Source organism: Mizuhopecten yessoensis, unplaced genomic scaffold, assembly GCF_002113885.1.
Source record: "Mizuhopecten yessoensis strain PY_sf001 unplaced genomic scaffold, ASM211388v2 scaffold10423, whole genome shotgun sequence".
NCBI lineage: Eukaryota > Metazoa > Mollusca > Bivalvia > Pectinida > Pectinidae > Mizuhopecten > Mizuhopecten yessoensis.
Window position 1 is genome coordinate 130943 of NW_018408539.1, and position 23372 is coordinate 154314.

Here is a 23372-nt window from a genome sequence, read left to right on the forward strand (position 1 = left end):
GGTCAAAAGACAAATGGGATGTGTCTGAATTTAAAACAACATTCGAATACTTCAGCGAGGTATTTCAGATAAATGATTTACAACAATTAATGAAATCAGACCTCTTAGAAATCTTAAGATCGAGTACCGATGTCAGATGAAGCTGCGCGCAAATGCGACAAAAACAAATTGATTGCATTGTATAACATGCAATTTGTTGGTCCACTGCAAGTTCGGGAGGTTTTAAAATGGAACATTAAGTATCTGCTTCCCTATAACAATACTCTTAATGATTTAACTATAGACACTTATTGCCAAAACAACTTTATGTAACGAACACATAATAATTCGAGTTTTTTTATATACCGCTTTATCACAACCTAGTTCGTAGGTCTCTTAAAGCGGTTCACAAATTATAACCCGTGGTTATACGGTCTTTGCAACCAGACAATATACAGCCGGTGCCGCCATTTCGGCGTTCAGCTAGCATTCAACAATTCCAGCACTGCCAACCACGTACCCATTTACAGCTGAGTAGACTGGAACAAACGGAGTAAAGTATCGTACTCAAAGATACAGCACAGTGCCGTGACGTGACACGAACCCGCAACCCTTCGGTCAGGAGCCCGGCGTTTTTCCACTAGACTATACTGTGCCTCCGTAACAATCATACAAACACACTAAATGAAGATGTGACTATGCAATATGGTTATCGTTTGTCTTACGATTGGACAGAGGAATTCCTTGTCTTCCTCTACGCCACAAGATTAATACAATGGTGGTGTAACAGGCTCCAATTAGTACAGCCGGCACGAACATGTTTGTAGAGGCAAACAAAAGAATCAGGGGTTTCGTCTGCGAAGTAAAAATATATTATTATAATGATTTTGCTGCATTAAAAGAAGATACCAAAGAATATCTGCATTATGTATACCGTATTTTAGCTTTGCATTAACAATTCAATTATTAGATAGCATTGCCAATAAGGTTAAACACCTTGATAAGTCATATTCAAAGACTACAATAACAATTGAAACCTATATATGTAATTTAAATACTTTGAATGTATACATTAGTTCAAATACTTAGCGAGGTTAGTGTAGTCAGTAATAATGCATTGAGGCCGATGTCTTTGTAAAAATATTTGACCCGATTAATACCATGTCAATCTGCTTTACAACCAAGCCGAATGCGGAGAAATGACATATGAAATTTAGGTCAGTTATATACATTTAGCAAAACAGACTGGAATGATGTAAAACTTGCCATGGCATGACGTCATTTCATTGTCTTTACATTGAGACGTCATGCTTATGCAAGACAGATTGATAATTTGTTTTGCATGGCGTTCCTTCATAGGATAACTGTATCTTATGTGGCCAGCTTTGTATAAAATATACTTTATGAACCCTTTTCTTTTGTATCATCATCCCTTTTTAACGCTTTCTTTTCATTTTTTTCCCCAAATAAAACGCTCTTTAACATTAAAAACCATCTGCCTTTGCAGAATTGGGTTAACAGAATATGTATCGCAGTTGTACGTTATCAGATTGACAGCAGATTAGCAACTCCTGACATCTATATCTATAACTTACCATATTATCTGGGTAGATTATTTCACAAAATGGTATATCATGTGCAGGGGTGGGTATTCCGGTGACTATCTTGGCAAACACCAAGTCATAGATACCCAACATGGCTGCGATGACCCAGGCTATAATGACCAGCGTCCACTTGTAGAACATGCCTCGTTTGGTGGCGGACAATGGCCGAGCGATAGCATACAATCTGTCCACACTTAGAACCACCAGCATGTAGGTAGAGGCGAAACACACGACCAAACTTAAGTACTTGATTAGTTTACACATGAACAGACCGGCCAGCCAGACATCCAATAGTCTGTCTATCACCACTGGGAAGATGTAGAACACTGCCATCAGAAAGTCTGAAATGAAGTAAACATTATTGTCTTTTTCTTGCAAAACACCAAGTCTTTGTGGCGGTATAAATTTCATTTTATAAAGAAAGAAAAAACAGATAATGACTTTTCACTTCTTTGATACATGTTAAGCCACATGACTGCTCTCTTATAAAGTCAGATTTACGTCAAACATGTATCAAAATACACAGCGATAAAACATTCGACAATCCTTTGGCAATCAGCTTATAATGTAACTATGAATAATCATAATTGTAATTTTAATTACAAAAGGTTTATTTTTCTTTACAATAGGGTTAGTGCTGTTTATGAAAATGACAAAATGATGAACATGTGATTAACATTTAACATACAGTTTTTCTAGTTCATGGATCATTGAATAGAGTAACGTAAACGCGCTTACAAAAGCATTGTTTAGTAAGCAGAAGAAAAATCAAAGGGAATTTCATGTTCCATATATAAATAAATATATGGTGGCAACTTAATAAAAAAATGAAAGAGTTCCCCCCAATATCACCCTGCAGATGAAATAAACAAAATATAGCCAACAACAGCGTTTCGAGTGTAAAAAAATACTCATCTAGACTAGACCCGGATTTCAACTGTAAACTTCAAACTGCTAAAATATCGCTCTAACCGATGAGCAACTTGGTCAACGGAAGTGTTTTGGCTCAACTAATCAACACGTATGTCAAAACGAAAATTTAGGGAAGGTAACTTTACTTTAAAAAAATACAGTGCAGAGGGACAGGGATCCTGAGATGCATTTGTGTTTCCTTTTACGTGTTGTACGGCAAAGGTACAGTAACGTCTACAGGTAAAATTACCTACTGTACATTAATACCTCTGAACGGAAGTCACGCGCTATGAATGCCATGACATGTTGTCTTACATCGTGAAATGGTTTAAAGCCAAACATGATATAACCTTGTGATATTACAGTAAATTGTTGTATGTCAGCGTGAGCGTGAATATTCCAGTGATACTTTCGATTATTAATTATGTTATAAACATCACTATTTAGATTATTATATCCTTTCTTCACTACTTCTAGCATCCCTTCTACAATAAAAAGCTCAGCCGCATCCTACAAATATGAACATCTCTATTCCAAATAAAATTTGGACATCAATTTTCAAATTCAACTATCCGTAGTAAACACTATATTTGAACATCCTCTTTCTTAAAAGACTCTCCGTATTTGACAATAAATTTGAACGTCACCATTCTTAAAGCGTTCTCAATTGTTAACAACCTATATAAACGTCACTAATCCAGTAACAGTATTAATGTTTCCTACCTTGGCCCCCATTAAATGAAGTCCAATGTTCGTTCCACCACCTGCACTTCATGTAGTAACTTAAAGAATGCATGACATATCAGGTTATTTCATTCACTGATGGTTTATTTTCGAACCTATCAATTCTCAAAAGTACATATTGTCAGAAATACATCAGTGTGATTCTATTGCGATGTATTTGACGTCACCATTTTCGCCACAAGCCTCGCTGACGTATCAATGGACACTTTTATGGTCCATGCAATTTCCTTTTCTTTTATATTTACAAAATAGGATAATTTGGACGATTGATAGAAACATGCCTGGTGATGAAATCATATAGTTTAATGTGAGCATGCCTCATGCTAGTTTACATACAGCCTAGTTAAAAAAAAAAACATTTCAGATTGATAACAATTATACAGACATTTGTCATTCCTGCTGCGCCATCATGAGTATTGGTTTGGCAAGCTTTTAATTAAACAGTTTTAAAAAACGATCTGGGATCGCTAATCAGTTGTTTGTTTACGGTATAAATCACTCTGGTAACCGAACTGTCAGCAGGCCAAGTAACGGAAAAAATAAATGTGACGTGTTCCACGTACAAGCAACATATAATTGACAATTACAGTATGCTCACAATTCGGCTATCCTAGATCAAGACCTTTCTATATACGAGGGAGTGGCAACTGGTTCACAATAGATATAGGTTTAACCATATTAATTTGTCGCGAGGATAAAACGTGGGAAACATACTTAAAACCTATATTTAAACCACATGCAGACAACTGTAGGATTTTATCACTTGACAAGAAAGGTTCCAATAAACTTCTAATGCGTGATTTGAATAATGAATGTCAATGCAATACTGTTTGTTTTTTTTGTAAACCCCATGCTGATGTGTTGTTTCCGCAACACGCCTGCCATTGCAAATGTGAAGGTATGTTAGAGCCACACTGGTGTTTTCCCTGTTTTTTTGTTTAATTTATAAATAAAATTGACGAAGCACACTAAATATAAGCTTAATACTACTTTTACTGAAATAAATGCTACAAGTTATATGTCCTCACCATGTTCGTGTTTCATAGTGAGTCAATGTCATTACATGTATATTTCATATTGTTTATCTTTGTTAGTCACTATTCCAATAGTCGCATTACAATCCTACTTATTATTTTGAGAAGTATATAAAACACTAACATAAACGGCCGAAATGTAAACAAAACCATAGTCAACATGAAATATAACGCGAATAATATATGGTGTTCTGGAATATTAGATGTCCTTTGCTTCATCAACGATTTAGCAAATTTAGGTCAAATCGAGGTAATGTAACGTTTACAAACTGAGAACATGGATACTGCCAACAAAATAACACTCCAGAGAACAATTAAAACGTGAATATTAAAAAAAAGGAAATCGAATATTATTATCAAATGAAAAATGATGGAGAGCATAATCGTCATCAACGAACTCTAAAAAAAAACCAAAAAACCGTAAAATCTATATAATTAACTGATATGTTTTGATGCTGATTGAACTCAATTTAGCCTGAGTGAAATGTTTCAGCGATATCGTTAAATTGTGTTAAATCAAACGTTGAATAACAAGAATACATAATTGATGGTTTGTGGTGACATGAACTAAACGTGCTAGTGTTGATATTACCAAAGAGCGTCCGCCTTTTCCAAAACGTAAATCAAACAAAGGTGACGATTAAATGGGCTGACAGATTCTAAAAACTTGATAGAATGGAGGGAGTTTGGCATACTATTATCTAATGATCCCACTCTCCCGAAAGATGAACCTTAACGAAGATGATAGATCCATTCGCTGACAGATTATATAACTAACGTAAACGATTTACACAAGGCGTTCTGTCCACACAACAAAAACCCTTCCTTTCTCAAATATAGAGAACGGAAGTGAGCAGATATGGGTCAAATGCTCTGGTGGATTGCATGCACCACTCAAAAAATTAATAAAACAGACCACAACAAAATCAATGAACAAATGTATATCTTTTAATCAGAAACGGCCCAGATACACAAATGTATCAACGCTAACGACTTCTGAATCCTGATTCTGGCCAACCGCCTGTAATTCATTTATTAATACAGTAGCGCACGTTATTCTAATCACGATACTACGATTTCATGTGCGAGATCAGCATTGCACTTTTAAGATTCAGTAGGAGGCGACTTTGTTTATGACAAATCTGATATGTACTTTTACGTTCGCCCATGAGTTATTTAGATTTATTACGAGTCCAAAAAGCAATTCCGTTTCTTATAAACCGCGTAAACTATTTATAATGGGCTCGATTGTGCAAATGGGGGAATATAATTAACCTAATGCATGCAGGTATATGATATATGGGGAAACACAAAGCCATCTGAAAGATATATTGATCAATGTCTGCAGTTTCTTTCCGAGAAAATCAAAATAAATCGTAATTAGCAAACCCTTGCCTATACAGATGCTACTAATCCAACAAAACACTTGAAGAAATATTGTCAATGAAACAATTCCATAGTCTCGTAAAAACGATTACCGAATAAAGAGCTGGGTAACCACTGTTCTGTCATTATTTTAGGGGATGTCTGCTACAATGCATCCTCGATACTCAAGGGGTTACGCTTACTTACACTCTCTACACCCCTGTAATATGTCCTAGCAACATTGAAGGCTCAGTGTGCGCCACCTTGTTGATGATACAAGATGACTAGTTTGATCCTTTGATATACATAAAAAGAATATCGCGGTCACGTAACGGTAAAAAATGACAGTCTTTTATGTCGGGCGTCTCTCCTTTGTAATCTTCAAAGGACAGGTATCAGCCTAGCGATTGTTTAGTATTTTTTTAAATAATGATTGAGTAGTAAGCAGTAGTGACTCAGAAACAAAAGAAAGAGATAATACGCGAACTGCAAACGAAATCTGTCCTATACCACGAAAAAAGACTTGTACTACTGGTAAGTCTACAGCCAGTTTAGATGAGATATACTGGAGTAACGTATGAAAAGAAATTGTTTCATTATACCATACTGTGTGTTAAAATTTGATATCTTGTTTTTAACAATTGCAAAATAAGCATCAAACTATGAACAGTGGCATTGTAATACTGTAACATTGTAAAATGTGTAATATTACCCGCGACGTTTTTCTCAGTCCGAGGGCTGATATTGGTCGAGGGTCAAAAAGTATTAGGATATGGAAATGGTGATATCATAATTTTCTTATCATATACTACATTGTAGAAACACTTTCATACACAATTAAAAACATCAGCAACACAAATTATGTGTTATTGAGCTAGTCAGATCTTTTTCCGCAATGTGTTGAAACACATTAAACGTTAACAAGTAAAATGAATATTGTGCGTGTCGGGCGGATATGGTGCAAACTGTACGGATATGGCGCGCGCAGCCAGTTACTGGGCGGTTTTTAATATGGGCTGTGTGCAAGCACTCTATACTCCACATTATCGAGATAGACCCAGTGGATACTATCCATTTAATACTTAAACAAACGACGCCTGAGTAATAGTAACTGGATTATTAAAAACGAAAGATAACTTACATTCATCAATTCGTAATATGATGTCCTTAATTGAAATTAAAAGAAAAAACTGATTAAGATAAAAATGTTATTTCAATTTGCATATTGCATATCGACATATTGCATTTTCGAATGCAAAGTGTGATATTACGAAACGTACAAATATTGTGAAAAACATATTTATATCAATCAAAATAATATGTCAGGTCTTTTATATTAAAACTGTTGTCAAATTAATGCATTTTCGAGCTTTTTCCTTATGGGATGTGCCAGTGGTTATGGTACCACGCGCGTGTTTTCCATTAGGTTTATGAGATATGCCTTTAAATTGATAGGATATGTCTAGTCTTTGTACGAGGCTATCGCTGGTGTAAACTGAAAGTCGTTTATCAGGACTAGAGAAACGAGTTTTGAAATAAATAATGATAAATCAGCTAGCTTAGACAAAAGTAAATCATTTATGCATACGAAAATGAGCACCAATATTAAACGTCAACCAAACTAATACTGGCATACATCAAAGTCGAAACAAAACGGGAAAACATGGCAAAACACGCAAACACAATCACAGGAGAATGAAAAAAGAAAACAATCGTGAGCCTCACAGAGCAAAGGACGCGCATCTAGGGCTAAGTCGATAATACAAATGATTAAATTCATATTATCAAAAACGTGACCTTTGAGATTTATTTTCTTTGTATTTTGTTTCCTATGGATTATCATGTTAAATCCTGATACATAAACTCAAATTTTGAGTTTTGATTTAATTTTGTTGTTTTTCTATTATTTTAATGATATAATATTTTTACGTTTTGCATTATGTCGTCTTTTAGCTAATCAACTTTTGAATGCAAGTAAATCAGCAGTGATCGAAGACAAACATGAAATGCTTTTTGTATCGTGGTGAATACTAATATCGGATGGGCGGAAATCATGACATAGTTCTATGATAAACGTGCCGATTGCATTTTTTCAATCATGAACTTTCCCTTTCTTGCTAGACACATTCTTCATCTCCAATGTTTAAATGTCGTCGGTGATTCGATATGTTAGGACTTGCTCCAATTAACACGACGTTGAATGCTGATGGACAAATGTGGAACACAGGGATTAAAAAATAGGATTTGATGAAGACTGTGAATAGTGTTTAATCACTGTTTATGCTTGCAATAATATCATTTCATCAGGGAATATTTCTTCCCATGCAATATGAATACCGACGTTTTCTTTTATGCTTTTTATTGTGTTTTGTGTTTTTAGTCACAACCTCGGCTTATTACTGAGGTAAGAACAAAATGTTCTTGACGGTCGATTTAGCAGGAAACGCTAACCCTACCGAAATACCTGGTCTTTGTTTTCGTTCTACTTCCTTTACTGAAATATTCTGCTGTAATTTCATTAAATTTGAGTGATGATGTCGGCTTTATTCACGCTTAGGTTATCTCCTTTTATTGTTTGTTGGTAGTTTCTCTGTACTAGGACGATATTTGTTGATGAGTAATAATACAAGCAAACGCAACATCAATATATTTAGTTCGAAAAATGATTTCAAAGTTAAAGAAGACATGTATATAATTATGAAATATAAAGAAAAGATAAAGGGGAGAACACGATAAGATAAGAACACATACAATTCAATTAACATTTCAGAATTTCCATTTGACACGAGATAATCTCATACGTATCAATGAGTTCTAGGGGGACAGGAGCTTTATTTCACTGATAATTTTGTATCCATCATTATATAGATATATAATTGTTTGCGTTGAATTTTGCGATATCTTAAATCCCGCATTTACATTTTCCATTGAATCTGCCAACGTTTGTTACTCATCGTTGACTTTAATAAACGTGTTTTATCATCCTGCTCTCCTAGTGGATTAAATAAAACCATTTGTATTGATTTAAATCACTTCAGTGTGATTATATCTGTACCTTCAAAGGTTTGGAGCCACAATGTTTAAAACACTGCCGATAGGTGTGTACTTAATAACTTACTATGGAATTGAATAGACATAATCGCAAAAACAGTATATGATTTAGACATCCCTACGAAGTGATAAGACGTAAAACCCTATACAGCCAACTAACCAACCCTTGGCAATATGTCTACATTTATTGTCCATAATGGATATATTGAATAAACATATGGCTATACATATGTATGTATTTTGCAACATATCAGTCATATCAATGCGATCTTCTGTTATTGCAATCGATATAAAGTAATTTTGTAGCAACATCTGGAAGAGAAGTATTCTCTTCGGTAGTTAAACAAATCGTACTTATTTTCAATATGACTTAAATTGTCAAAACGTAACCACCCAATTCTATGACAAACGTATCACTTTAATTCGCAGTCGTTATATTGTATTGGGTAATACTAGACCCTGCACATGTAGTTCATAGGTCACAGTTGTTTATCCGTCATCATATAGTATCAGGGTAAATGCATCCTGTTGAAAACTGAACTGCAATGCCAGGGTTTCCTAACAGGGACGTTTTGAATTACATTGAGTAATTTTGCATAAGTTATCATCACTTGCTTTCCAACTATACCATTTTAGTGTTTACCATTGTTAAACACTTTTGTTAATTGCTTATCGTTTGTTTTCAGTATGCCTTCCTTGACAGGTGCGAAAATGAAGCTCCTAGTTTTGCTAATTCTGTAACAGTTTTTTGTAAAACACCAATTAATACACCGATTTATCACAGAAGGAATCAAAACGAATATTAGAGATAAAATGTTTACCTGTTAAAAAGAAAATATTTAATGTGACATTGTAATGAAATTTTTGTTTTGTATGTGACGTTTTGCTAAGGAGTCATCTGATTCAAATTATGTTGACGGTTGTTAGGACGAGATCAACAAAACTACAACATATTCGTGGTCTTGTCATGTTTTATAATTTGCATATACGAATTGTTGCTTCTGATGTTAAATACGCCTTAAGGTCACCTCATTAGTGTGCTTTTTAGTAGCCATTATAGTTGTTCTCATTTTCAGAACGTTACATCACCTGCATGTCACCAAGACTTACGCGGTTGGCGTTGGCGATGAAGCTGAACACTTTTAACCTTCAGAATAATAATAATAATAAAAAATACTTTTATCGTTTTCAATTTTAATGTTTCTCTTGTTTTATTTAACTCACACTTAGGAAATACTTTGTTGTTTCTGGGTGATTAATGTCTAAACCAAAATATGATACTTACACCGATTTTGAACGAAGTGTACAAATAATAACAGATAGATTATACTCAACCGGAAATGGCTAGATGCAGAACGAAGAATGACATCCGGTTTCGTTTTTTATTCCTCTTCAACAGACCAATGACAATGGCATTGAGTATGAACGCACACACGAATTCCACACAGATGATTGCAGTGGCAATATTCCATATAAGCTGCAAAGATATATAGAGATGATTTAATATTGTTTCAACTTATAACCTGTAATCACGATGACATATTTCTTGCTTAAAAAAGAAACATCCAGTTAACAACAAAGATCAGATATTTTTCTTTGTTTTAAACTGTGTTTATGTTGATATGCTTATCCGTACAGAGAAAACAAAAACAATAATACTGAAATGGTTCGTCACTACTGTGGTCAGTAGATAAGGAAGTCTTAGGTTAGTAAAAACCAGGGTGTTTGTGCAAAGGAATCCTGAGTCAAAACAGATGAAAAATGATTTAGCTGTGTACTGTAAATATTTGGAATTATTTTTGTGTTTTAATGATCAGAATAAGAAACGACAACAGCCTACATACATGTACTAACGCCACGTCGTGGCAATCTTTAGATCGAATTGCGTAGCAGAGTAATGCGCTTGAAGCCCCGCTGTTATTTCAACGGTATGTAGAACAGTGTTTAGAAGTTTCAACAATGCATAACAGAACTGGACGTTCTATATTATCCTGTATATTTATATATTTCGAGAAGAAAACAGACATTTTGATTATTTAGTAATTTGTTGTAAAATATGAGACACGTAAGGCTATATTGGATTGTTAGGTTATGTTTTTATCGAGATTTCGCGGGGACATAATTTTCCCGGTTCATGAAGCAATGGGAAATGTTGCAAAAAATGAAGCCAATATAAACATTTCGCATACACAAGATTAACCAAATACTAAGAGCTTCGCTTCTTGCGCCGAAGGCGCAAGAAGCGAAGCTCTTTTCCGGTAACATGTACGAACAATTGAAGTCATAAATTGTAGTAACGTCGAAATACTATGCTTCCAAAATCCTTCGTCAAGGAAGTAGCTAGTAAAGAGTTACCGCGGTCCTATTTTTACAATGCTATTTGGCTTTGCTACACATTCTCAAAACTATCTCTTTATTTTATATATTTTTTTCTGTGTTTATGTAAATTCATGACATTAAAAAGTATAGAAACTGAAGCTTCTTTCAAATTTTCAGTCTTTTCTTCTCTCCACCCAAACTGGAAGTAAATAGTAACTACCAAACCAGACGGAAATCCGAATATGTTTGGGCTATTGTTATTTTCTTTTTACACGATTTAGAGGGATCCGGCAAAGTATATCATGTCGGAAAATACAATTGGAATTTAATCACCACTATACTTAACTTTTATAATAACCGATAATAACAGTTATATTTGATAAACAATACATCTTCAAATATGAAGTCCCTCCACTGGGCCTCACTCTTTCCGCAACATTACGATGAGGCCATAGACAGGGCAATTAAATGCAAGAGTACCAAAAGCATTTGCGTTTTGAACTGCATAATTCATTCGAATGCTTTTCTTTACTTATTAATAATTTTACATTTATCGCATAAAACGAATAAATAGATAATATTTTAAACAATGTTATTTAGAAAATAAGATTGAAAAAAACAGCATTTAGACGCTTCTCTCGTTTCAGGCAATGCCTGTTTTCAAAATGAATGATTTTGCCCAGCAACAGATTCAAGTTTATTATAAAAAAAACAATTACAAGTACATTTTGTATGTATTAAAACGGGAAATGATATGATTCAAAAATTATACTATACTATTGAAAAAAATTGCTGCGCTCTCTCCAGGCCATGCCTGAGTCATATTATGAGTAAATACAAGCATGGTGGCTTCATAATAAATAGTTGTAAATAGATTAAACTAACCTCAGGGAAATGAAGCTAAATATTAAACGACGATTTTATTGTCCAACCAAAGTTACAAGAACTAAACCTGACGATAGATATAAAGAAACCCACATAAAGATATAACAAGGTGCCACGATAGGGAGGCATTTCCAGTTATATTAGTTTCGATCTAGCCTTCATAGCGCAGTAGATAGAGATCAAACCCGATGTGAATCAAGAAGTAACACAACGAACTGGTTTGATGAAGCAAATTGGCCCTGCACGTGAATAATACTATTGTTGTTATTTAAACAATTTGAATATTGTCTAAAGGCAATCAGAGAAACATCAAACTTTCATAAACAACCAAAAACGTTTCTCAATTTTGCGAGTACATGAGCATAAATGAGGGAAATACATGTATTATTGATATTACCTTGTGGTCGGAATATGTTTCTGGCCTGTTCGGAACCAATTCGGTCGCATTATCAGTAAACGTCATCGTGACAACTTCACTTATAGCCGACCAATTCTTCATGATGCCTTGGGAATAGTGTTATATCAAATCCGACAGCTCACGCCTGTTTCCTTATTTCAACAGGATAAAATAAATGTCTTTTTCTATGTAGCTATGTACTAGCTATGCAGGTTCTCCAAACAATCCCCCTGGTCGATTCATGTTGAACCTTGCTGCAATTGCGTTCGATCCTATCCTTGAGTTGTTAGAATTCAATTGAATGTCTTTGAGCAAGTCGTATACAATTTTTAAATCCAAGCGGTCGTAAGGTGTATCGACTGGAGGAGTTATTTCCATGCAACCATTTCATATGACAGCGTCAATGTTATGAAGATCCTGCCCTCCTCCGAAACACCCACTCAGTCAGTAATCCAGATGTATCTGTAAATTAAATAAACTAAGTTTTTAGATTTAATAACTTTTTGTTTTAAGGACAAATCCTTTATATTTCAAATCAAGCCAAATAAGATATAAAAATGAAGTATATACAATACATGCATAACTAAGCACAGTTTTAAAAGCATTTAGTTCTTATTCAACACTGTAAACGCCTATTACAAAACCGAAGCCTACCATGGTATTCTCGCTTTTGTGTTGAACAAGTACATATTACCGGTTTAAAGCTTTTGTTTGATGACGTTGCTGAAATATTCACTTTCGTCACCTTCACGGGCGATACGGCAGGTGCCACATGTAGTTGCTTAAATTTTAAAAGCATAGGGTGTAAGTGTGATAATTATAACAGTATGTAGTAGCGAATCCGTCTGTTTTAATCTATGTGTATCGACTTTCAATTTCATTTTTTTATAATTATGTGTTGACGCTAATTGATATGTTTTTTGATATTGTGCTTACAAAAATATCATTTCCGGTGTCAATTGGTATACAGTTATTACGTACACTGTAATGTAACCTTTAGGTGTGAAAGGCATTGTGATATGGCTTGAAATAATGGTCAAAAGAAAAAATAGCATAAAGCTAGTGTATATACATGTAAGGCTATGAGAAAAAACAAACATTATTACATGTCTTTATGAAAGCATGATAAAACACGCTCTATCACATGTAATATAAAATGCAAGAGACGCTGTACACATACAATACAAACCATGTATATAAAGGATTGTCAGACAATGTGACAAGAGCATTACATATAAAGGACGAGAAACAAAATGATATAACATTTTATTATATTTGTCTTTCACACTGTGACAGATGTCAACAATGACATATGTCAGTGGAGAACATCTAATTTCATTATTGATCAATCAGAGCTGTATGCATTTTCATTACGGTATTTGAAATATAACCAAATACGGAAGGTATGTGATAAAAGCAAGAGCACACACTTGTGTTTTTCTAACGAATCAGAAAGCACTTATTTTTTGCGCGGACGTATATATTCACTCGTGCGCGGATTCGTCCGCGCAATAAACTCGTGCTTTCCGATTCGTTAAAAAAACACAAGTGTGTGCTCTTGCATATGTATATACAGTGTGATAGGAACGTTAAACACGCATGTGATTGCACCTATTTAATTAAATAATGTATACAGTTTGCCAAAATTAAACTACACTGCATCATACAGCTGTTGCTTTCTTCTATACCACATACGTTATGCTTAGAGTTAAAATCAGATATGGAAATTCTCATTCATCTAAAATAATGTTGAAACACAAGTGTTGGTGCATACAACCCTTTAACAATAGACATTTCAATTGTAAAAGGAATACTACTTAATTTCAACTGAAAAATGTTTACTGTGACCAGTGTGACTAAGACGGCTCATCGGCATAGTTCAACACATCGAATTTTGAAACATGATTTTGCGGTGACAGGCAGTTTACTTTAATCTGTTTAAGTGTGTATTTTACTAGTTTAATTTGCAGTTCATCCATTTCAGTTATAACCAAGTGCGCTGTACAAAAATATAACCAGTCCTTATAAATGGTAAATGGTACATTTTCTCAGTTGATGCCCCGTCCCACTTAACAGTTGCCTATGACCTATCCTGAATATGACAGGAAATATCATGGTAAATAGCATATGCTCACAGCTAACACTTACCTGTCTAAACCAGTGATTGCATACACCCACATATGATTTATCTGTTAAACAGGATACACGATCCTAGCAAGTATATTTCAATTCTAATGAAAAGGTTTAAAAGTGCCAATTAGTGTTGGACTTGGCTTGGGTTGAACGTTTATCAGAGGGTCACAAGTGGTAATATACATAGTAAACCGAATAACATCTACATTACACAGTATTTGTTGTAATAAGCAGCACAACCATATTTCTTTTTTGTTTCGTTTTACTGTTCCGCTGTGTACATGTGCTGGTACAGTATCATTGTAACGCGCGAAAGAATTAATTTTGATCACTACCTGGACGTGATTCAAAACATCAATTTGAGTATGAAATTGCGATTGCTAAAAGACGTTAGGAACGTTTTGTGACGTCAGCATCCCGTATTCAAGTAATTACAATAAAATTAATCTGGAATTTCCGAGCTCTATCAATCATGTTTGTTGTTTCCTATATTGGAGATAGATATGTTTGATTCAAACTAAGCTAAACCCCGTAGATATTACTGATGGTGGTAATCGCGCTATGTGGGCTGTGTGGTACTAAAAACTACATAGTGTATGCATGTATCCAATCACGGTTATTGCACGGATGTTGCCTTTTTTATACACAGGTCCATGGTTTGAATATCAGTTTAAGGCACTGTAACGTGTGTTGAGTATGGTAAACAAGTATCACGTGATTTGACAATATTTAAAAAATTAACACGTGAAAAACGTGATGCATGTACATGTGCATGTAGTTTGGGTTTTAGAAAGAATCTAACAATTCAATAAATACAGGAGATGATGCAGGTTGTATATGGCTAAGATAGTGACTAACACTTAAATACGTGACTGGCAAGATACAGGTGTCCCATATTTAAGTAGTGTTAATCGTCAAAACACATGCAGGAATTATAAATGTATTCTTTAACTTTAGGAGCATTCAGTCGGACACATTTACGGTAAGACGTTTTAGGTGTTGTGTTTCAACACTTGTGATATCCAAAAAAGTGTATGAATGCCTTTGCAATCACTCATTCACGTATATTTCTATATTAGAATCCCCTGATTGTCACATCTGATTTGCTCCAAGATGTTCCTGATATATATTCAACCAGTTGATCAATAGAAATGTCTGATTGAATTTGACCTGCATCAGCATTGTTTTTGGGTCACCATCCTGGCCCGGTTTATAACTATAATAATAACTCTGTGTCTTTCATAACTAAAGACTTGTTGAAAGTTTTACAAACCTTACTCTATTTGACGGAACCCATTATGATGGTTGCCATATATGTTACAGCAAATTCCCGAGTTAACATCTTCTGACACCTAAATGTATTACAATTGGAGTACATAACTCTGTGCCACACTGGACTATTTGTGTTGTGTATAAATCATTCCATGTAATAATCTCCGAGTATATTAATTCCCTATTAAGAGCAATACCCTCCAGCTGCTCCTATACTTAGTAAAGGTCAAGCCCAAAAGAAGACATTGTGCTACCCAGACTTCCTACGGAAATACATAAGGTTTACTTTAGTTTAATGGTACGTATGGCCTTAACACATTCAATAATGTGGGCCCTTTGGGAGTTTGAATCACCAATCATACCGCCTTAATAGGATGATACAGGACTTGTGCAGCGCAACACGTATAATATGGCAGTATGGACGTCATTTTGTCCGTCACATAAGCAGCCATTCTTCCAATGCGTACATATGTGACAAACAAAATATCAAAATAAACCCATATTATACGCATTATGCTATAACAGTTCCGTTGTATCTTACTTAGATAATACACTCCATACACATGTGTTTTCTATACTTGTAGGAATCTTTCTCCAATTAAATCATATAGATATCCTTTATGAAAACAAGCTATTTCCAAATTTTCTTAAGGGCAGTTTGTTTGCAGGTTTCAGTTTTCACGGTTTTGTGATTATGATGTTAAAACATCCTGCAAAATCAACGGCCCAATACTAGTTTCCGTGCGTTTAGTAGCACTCTCTGTCATAATTATAAGACATGAAATTTGCAAACAAATCCTAAATGTAATACTTATTCTCTGCAATCAATACTAAAAGCTTAGTATGCCAATAGAGTAAGAATCAAAAAAGGAACACACGTATAACAAAACCGGTAATGAAACGTATAGCGAGGTTGGGGATACATCCTTGATAAAGCTCCAAAATGTACAAATGTAGTATAAAAAGACATTTTTTGTAACGTAACTTTGTCCCACAAAACAAATTAAGCAGAAACAAAGAACCAAGATTTCCAACACATCCTTAAAGACTATTTGTAATGTACATTACATTAAGGTAGCAAGACCCATTGTTTATCAAACACAAAGAAATCACGATATACCAATACTGATCCCGTGTTATCTGACTGGTGGCGTTAGCACTACTGACGGGAACCGATTGAATATACTCACACCTCACTGTCACAAGCGTCCATCCGATATCACATATTACGATGACATCTACCAGGAAGTTGTATCCCGTGGGGACTATTTATCTTTGTTTACAAAATCTATCACGTACGAGACTGTGATGTTGACGTATTATTCTACGACAGTTCACCGATAAAGCTCATTTGTTAGCTCCCCATTTTCTATTACTGTTTAATTTTTGATTTTCCCAATAGGCAATGTTAAACAAAAAACAGCATATTCCCAGTAATCTCCACAGATTACATTTATACCATATTTGTGAGTGGTATTTTTTTTGTTTTTCTAAAGCAAATGTTAACGCTTTGACGTTTTTTCATATAATTCTGTAGACAGCGATGGCTTGATCTGAAAGCCAAATCTACTGACGATATATGTTTTTTCGTTATTGCAATTATAATGATAAATTAGATTGATTTAATTTAAGTTTAATTTGAATAATGTCTGAGATATCGTGATGATGCACATCTAATTTGGTGTAAGAAATGTTATCAGAATAACTTATAATAATTGATCATTTATGAAAAAAAAGCCATACCTTGCGCAAGATTTATGAAAACCGACAATAATATTTTGAATGAAAAGAAATGGAACGAAGCCAGAACAGGTTTCGAACACTAGTCTTCCGATAATCGTACTTGCGTTATCAACAATTGAGCTATCTGGCCAACGGTAGCACCCTTTCCCAGTCGCGCTACACATGCTTACTTAATTAAATAAAGGTTGCGAAATGATTGTACGGAAAACTGTATTGGAATTATATAACGTTTAGTCTGCCGTATGACAGAGATCCTTAACGTATCGAGGATAACGATGTGCCCCGGTTTTAAATGCATACATAAATTTCGGCCAGTGCAGATAAGCGAAGAAGGATGCCATCAACATCGAGACGTCATCAGAAAGTATGCATTGAAACAATTATCTTTTTATGAATTCATTAATGAGAAGTGGACCTGAACACCGCATTTGCTGTCATGCGTGTTTTCTCTGTCTCTCTTATTTCAATTTTTATTATTTCAACTATGAGATCGGATCGTGTCTTGGGGTATCGATGATGCTACACTTTTTCATATAGGACAAGAGGTTGAGGAAAGGCCTATTTTAGCTCATTATATATATATCGCTAAGTATCAAAATCACTCTCGTTTTTCATGTGATTATGTTTCCAATTTGTTCATTAGTTCAATGTTGGTTTCGATTAAAGCAACGATAGATTATTAATTAATATTAAAATATATTAAATACATTTCTATTCATGTGCACGAGACAAGTAGAATGTGGTGAACAATTATTTGAATTTCAGTCTGTTGCTTACATAACTTTATGAACCGAAGTAAATTTTGATATACATTCCATTTCACTTACTTTGCACGAGACTAATAGAATGTTTCATCATTTATAGTGTAGACAAACAAACCGTACATATATGTTTTAGCCTACATAATTCGACTAAGTTAACCAAGTTTTGGACTTACAACACTATTTTTAACATTGATGGGATGTGTCTGTGTTATTCTTGTTTATACCGCCATGAGACAGATAGCTTTTGGCATTAAGCATCCATACACATGTATTTCGTGTCACACATTTGAGGCATTTTTCCTATTCAGCGTCAGCAGCTGTTTGGACTCGATTAATGGACAGATTGCTTTACCACTGACAAATAAGAATACCCATGTACGATAAGAAGGAATAAACCTCTTTATCAAAACATGCAAGCAACGAAATAAACATTCGGACCATATATGTCAAACAAGCACACATAATATATGCTTACTTTATCATGTAATCTCTTCAGGGGAACGAGAAGGAATAATGACGCCTCGGTCACAATGGAATTGTGAAAGCAGTGCAAGCTTACAGAGGATGATGGGTAATACATGAGATGTCAATAGCCAACCTACTCCGTCGACAATTTCCCTCGTTATGTCGTTAATATCCCTATCCATTCATCCGCCTACGATGAAGACACATTTCTGGTCCGGTGAAATCCTGTCTCTCCTACCGGTAACCAGACAGGCTATTTTTGCATGTCTACTGACTAAAGGAGTACTGACTCCATTAACAGCGGCAACAACGTATTTCGCTTCTAGTCCTTAAACGACACATTCTGCTAGTACAGTGTTTTTCGTTACATGTTGAACCTATACACACATTTATCTTTACTCAGACTGACGCTAGCATATATTGCATTTGACAGAACATATCAATAATGGTGTTGTATCTGATGAAGTAAATCTTGGAAAACGTACACAACCCAGGTATGCAGGAAGGGTAAGCGTCTTTTTCGAAATCGGCGACAGCTGTCATGCAAGTCTATGTCAAATGCAAGGTATGGCTGTCTTTCACTGAACAATGGGATATAGCCAATGGTATAACAAGGTTCTACTAGAACTTATATCAAAAGTATCAACCATATCAACAAATGGTCCTAAAATCGTTATTTAAGAAAAAACTGCTGTGTATTTAATCAATGGTGATACATGTTTATCAGGTTCATAAATAGGGAACAGTGGCATGTTATAAAGAAAAAAGGAAAGACATATTTGGAAATTCATCATGTTTGCAAACAGATTTTTTAACTAAAAGAAATCTGACATCTGCCTGGCGCAAACATAAAGAACTAGCATAAGCCCAGACTCGTTAAAAACTTTAAAGCAACCATGCTTTATCAAGCTGGGTATTACTGAATGAATAACGATGGCTATCTAAAGTTTTTTGGACCTCCCACATGGTGTGGTGATATATTTTCAATACCATTTTATTTCACTATGTGTAGAAATCGATCCTCCTTAAACGCAAAAAAAATATCAAGCGTTGAAACAGTCTATTTGCATGTTAGCGCATTGTATTTAGTCACTTTAATCTTATTGGACCCGAATCTAAATATGTTAACGTATAAGACATGTGCGAAGGGAAAATGCACAATTGAGTATGTCTGCAGCTAATTTCCTCTAACCTCCTCTTCTCCAACTCCATCCCAAATCCCCTCTCCTTCCCGTCGGATTCTAGTGCTGTATGTTATATTTGAAGCGATAAAATTTGCATTTGTTGTTAAAACACTTTGTATTTGAATTTTTTTTTTATTTTTTTTTTTCATTTTCACTTATTTTACTCATTTCAAGTTTATGAACTGCAATTATGGCATCTCAATCGTGTATGTCTTCATACTGTTAACGCAGAACTACACTTTCATATTTCAATATTATTTTTTTATCACTTGTAAGATTATTTAAAATAACAATATAATCACCTCAACCTAGATTGCTCATTTCAAGCATTATGAAGGTTAAATCTGTCTTCATTTATATGCGATGATTTCAATCCGAAAACCAGCATTTTCTGAAATCCTTCATTTCTGATTTTTTGAATAATGACGAGATTTTATAAACACTTTTATTTCAGTCAAACTTAAATTTAAAGCAATGAACTTAACAATGAAAAAACTGATATTTGTTCGTAGGTCAAAAGAAATGCTAAGGGTTGATAACAAGACTAAAGTCCGATAACGCCACCTACTGTATACCAAGAAAATTCGTAAATTGATCAGAAGAAAACTTAGTCTTTTATCAATAGTCATTAGCAAAAGTTCAGAGTAAAACAGTTAACATACAAGTCTGACCATGTTGACTACATATGCATTCCTGGAAGTGCATAATCTAGTCAACCCATGAGTCTAGATTTCTTGCACGTGCAGGTCAGAGTGGAACTACTTTTTTCACCAGGGGGAGTGGTTCTTGCCATGATTCCATCCCGTCTGCTCTCTCCAATACATTCCATATTAGGACGTACGTAGACAGTTATCGCTTTTACAAGCATGAGTGGTTAAAAAGAAATAGATGTTGCTGTCGAATGTTGATGTCGTATGCTGATCTAATTTACAAAGCATGTTTGCTTTGTATGATGGCACAGTGTTTCTACGCACGTTATTTGTGTATCTTTAATGTAATAGAAGAGGATTGTGACAAGGATGGTTCTATTGTGTGTAAGAAACATAATCGATCGGTGATATAAGCTATAGCAAATGTCATTAGACCCTTGGGGTATCTGTGCAAAATGTTTTCCCTGGTGTGACCTTATTCAAATCTTACATCCGAAATGGATTGTATGAAGCCCCACACCGGAAAATCATGGACAAACGGTCCATGGTATGAGAAATCACAAACTGAGAATGTCCCACGGCGACATAGATAGGACCTTATATATATTATATATTATCACAACGTTTATCTGATTGATGCCTCACCCTAAAGATACATATAAGGAAAGATAGCTAGACGTGCGAAAAGAAATACATTACACCCAGAAGGTTAATATTTGTGGTGCTCGCTTGAAAGGGGGTTCTCTCGAATGTCGTTAGGTTTTGCATGCGCTTATCATATTACTAGATAGAAACAGTAAATTGATTGTTCACCAACGAATTCCGACGACGCCTCTGTCAGGGACCGAAGGAACTGAACGTCTAATTATGAGGTGTTATATGGTCAGACAGGCATACGGTCCACAGAGAAACCTCTATCGAAGTGATTACAGCTATTCTACACTGGCTGTTTGGAGTTTACGACCCCAATCATATTCGACATTTGCACACGACCCATGTTTCCCTTCACAATATATCTGCCTTTATGATTGTTTGTATGCAGTGCATAATATACCTTCCCTTCCGGGGCACATGGGTTCGCTTCTGGACCTGTATTCATGAAACCGTTTTCGTCATCAAGTATGATTCTGTGCTCAAACTCGCTCTATTGTTGCCCGCTTCAATCGGTTGACACAGTCAAAAATGTCAAATGTAAACTTTGAAAACGGTATTAGACTTTCAATTTTTCCCAAATTCTTTCCAATAGTTGATAAAATAAAAAAATATTAATTAGCTTATTAAAGGGATATGGTAGTGAAGCTGAGTACAAATCCTTGATGCATTCCCTTTTATTTGTTGTTATCTTGTTTAAAACTCTTATGGCATTCTAATATCATGGTTTAATAATATGAATTTGTTTTGTTATATCAAATCGACAGGATATATCTTAATATATCTCTATTGACTTTTAGATTTACTACCCGCATTGTTTTCGACAATTCCTGTCCAATGTATGCTTTGTTTGTTTTTCAGTTTTTCATACTTATAGGAGATACATGTGATGGAAGCATTTTGAGATTCTATCCTTTTCGACTTTTTATTAACAAACAACTTTATATGCATCTGTAAGATTTCTAGTACATAAAAGACGGTCATTGTCATTAGTCTGTACTTTAATTTTAAAAAAGGCTTTTTGTTTATCCTTTAAAAAACAGACGTATTTCTCAACTGTTGTATATACATTAATTATGCATATTCTCACGCGATTTGAACAATGTAGATGTAATATAGCAACTGGCCTTTGCCTTCGAGAATACGCCGCATGCAAACGTCCACGTGCGAACCAGACATCGTATGGATCAATAATGGAAATATGGATATTCGGGAGACACAATAGTATAAGTGTAATAAGGGATTCGTCTGACACTAACATTTCCCAATCAAATCTGCCTAGGTCTATCAACTACTGACGGACAGACGTACAATATAGGAGCTCTAGTTGCATGTTGATAAAGTCCATGCAAAGGTTTTCTGGTTGCCATCATGTTCTCATAGAAAATATGCTTTTTCTTTGAGTGATATTAAAGTCGATTTTTATGATAATTCCCATTAGTGTATCATGTTGTTTTGTTGTCACTTCTCGAGTTCTCGATGTGAGGATGTGAAATGGCTTGGATTTGACCTATATTAACATACATGTAGCGGGTGTCGTCGATGAAGCAGAATACGCTTATCCTTCCAGAACACCTGGTCTTATTATCTTTGTATTTTTGTCACGGGTCACCTTATACATATCTCCATACTTATTTTTTTGCTTTATTTTATTAATTTTAAGTTTAAAAAATGGTTTTGTTGACACTTCGGTGTTTTGCTTAAGTGGCTTAGCTAGCTACTAGAACGTGACATTTGGTTTAAACTTGAGACCGATAGGTCGAGAGTTAAAAACCAATGTTCATGTTCTAATCGCCAGTATAGCCATTCAAAGCAACGTTCTATTGCCATTCTAACACACCTTAACAAATATACTACGCTAACATGTTTAGAAACATTGTATTTCCATGTCACAAGTACGTAGTAAAGTACTCTATGAACTGTGTTGGTATCATTCTGCAGCAGACTGACCAATCAGAAAGAAACTTTCAAAAACTGGTCATTTGTCCCCGCCTTTACTGGCGAGCGCTCGATCTGTATGTAAACGAAATGGAATATTTGGATTGATTGTGAACGCCCGGTTACCAAAGTGTATACGACACATTTGGATTAAGTTAATTCAATTAAAATTGACCAAATCCTTACATTGCCATGGCAGTATACATGCCATTCTGAGCATATCGGCAAAATCGGTGATTATTTGTTTAGATATGTGAAGAGTTTTGTGCGAAATTGAAATGT

At 34.9% G+C, this 23372-nt stretch overlaps 1 protein-coding gene across 1 annotated transcript in view; it reads right to left on the minus strand.

Moving 5' to 3' along the window:
* LOC110460526 (cardioacceleratory peptide receptor-like) overlaps nt 1-23372 on the minus strand; it is a 71836-nt gene that overhangs the window by 18035 nt on the left and 30429 nt on the right. Inside the window, exons 2-5 of the mRNA XM_021513487.1 lie at nt 12291-12752; nt 10025-10166; nt 1575-1924; nt 705-834 (exon numbers count right to left, since the gene is read on the minus strand). Of these exons, the coding sequence (XP_021369162.1) occupies nt 705-834; nt 1575-1924; nt 10025-10166; nt 12291-12392 (724 nt within the window). The 5' untranslated portion in view covers nt 12393-12752. The remainder of the gene's footprint in view (nt 1-704; nt 835-1574; nt 1925-10024; nt 10167-12290; nt 12753-23372) is intronic.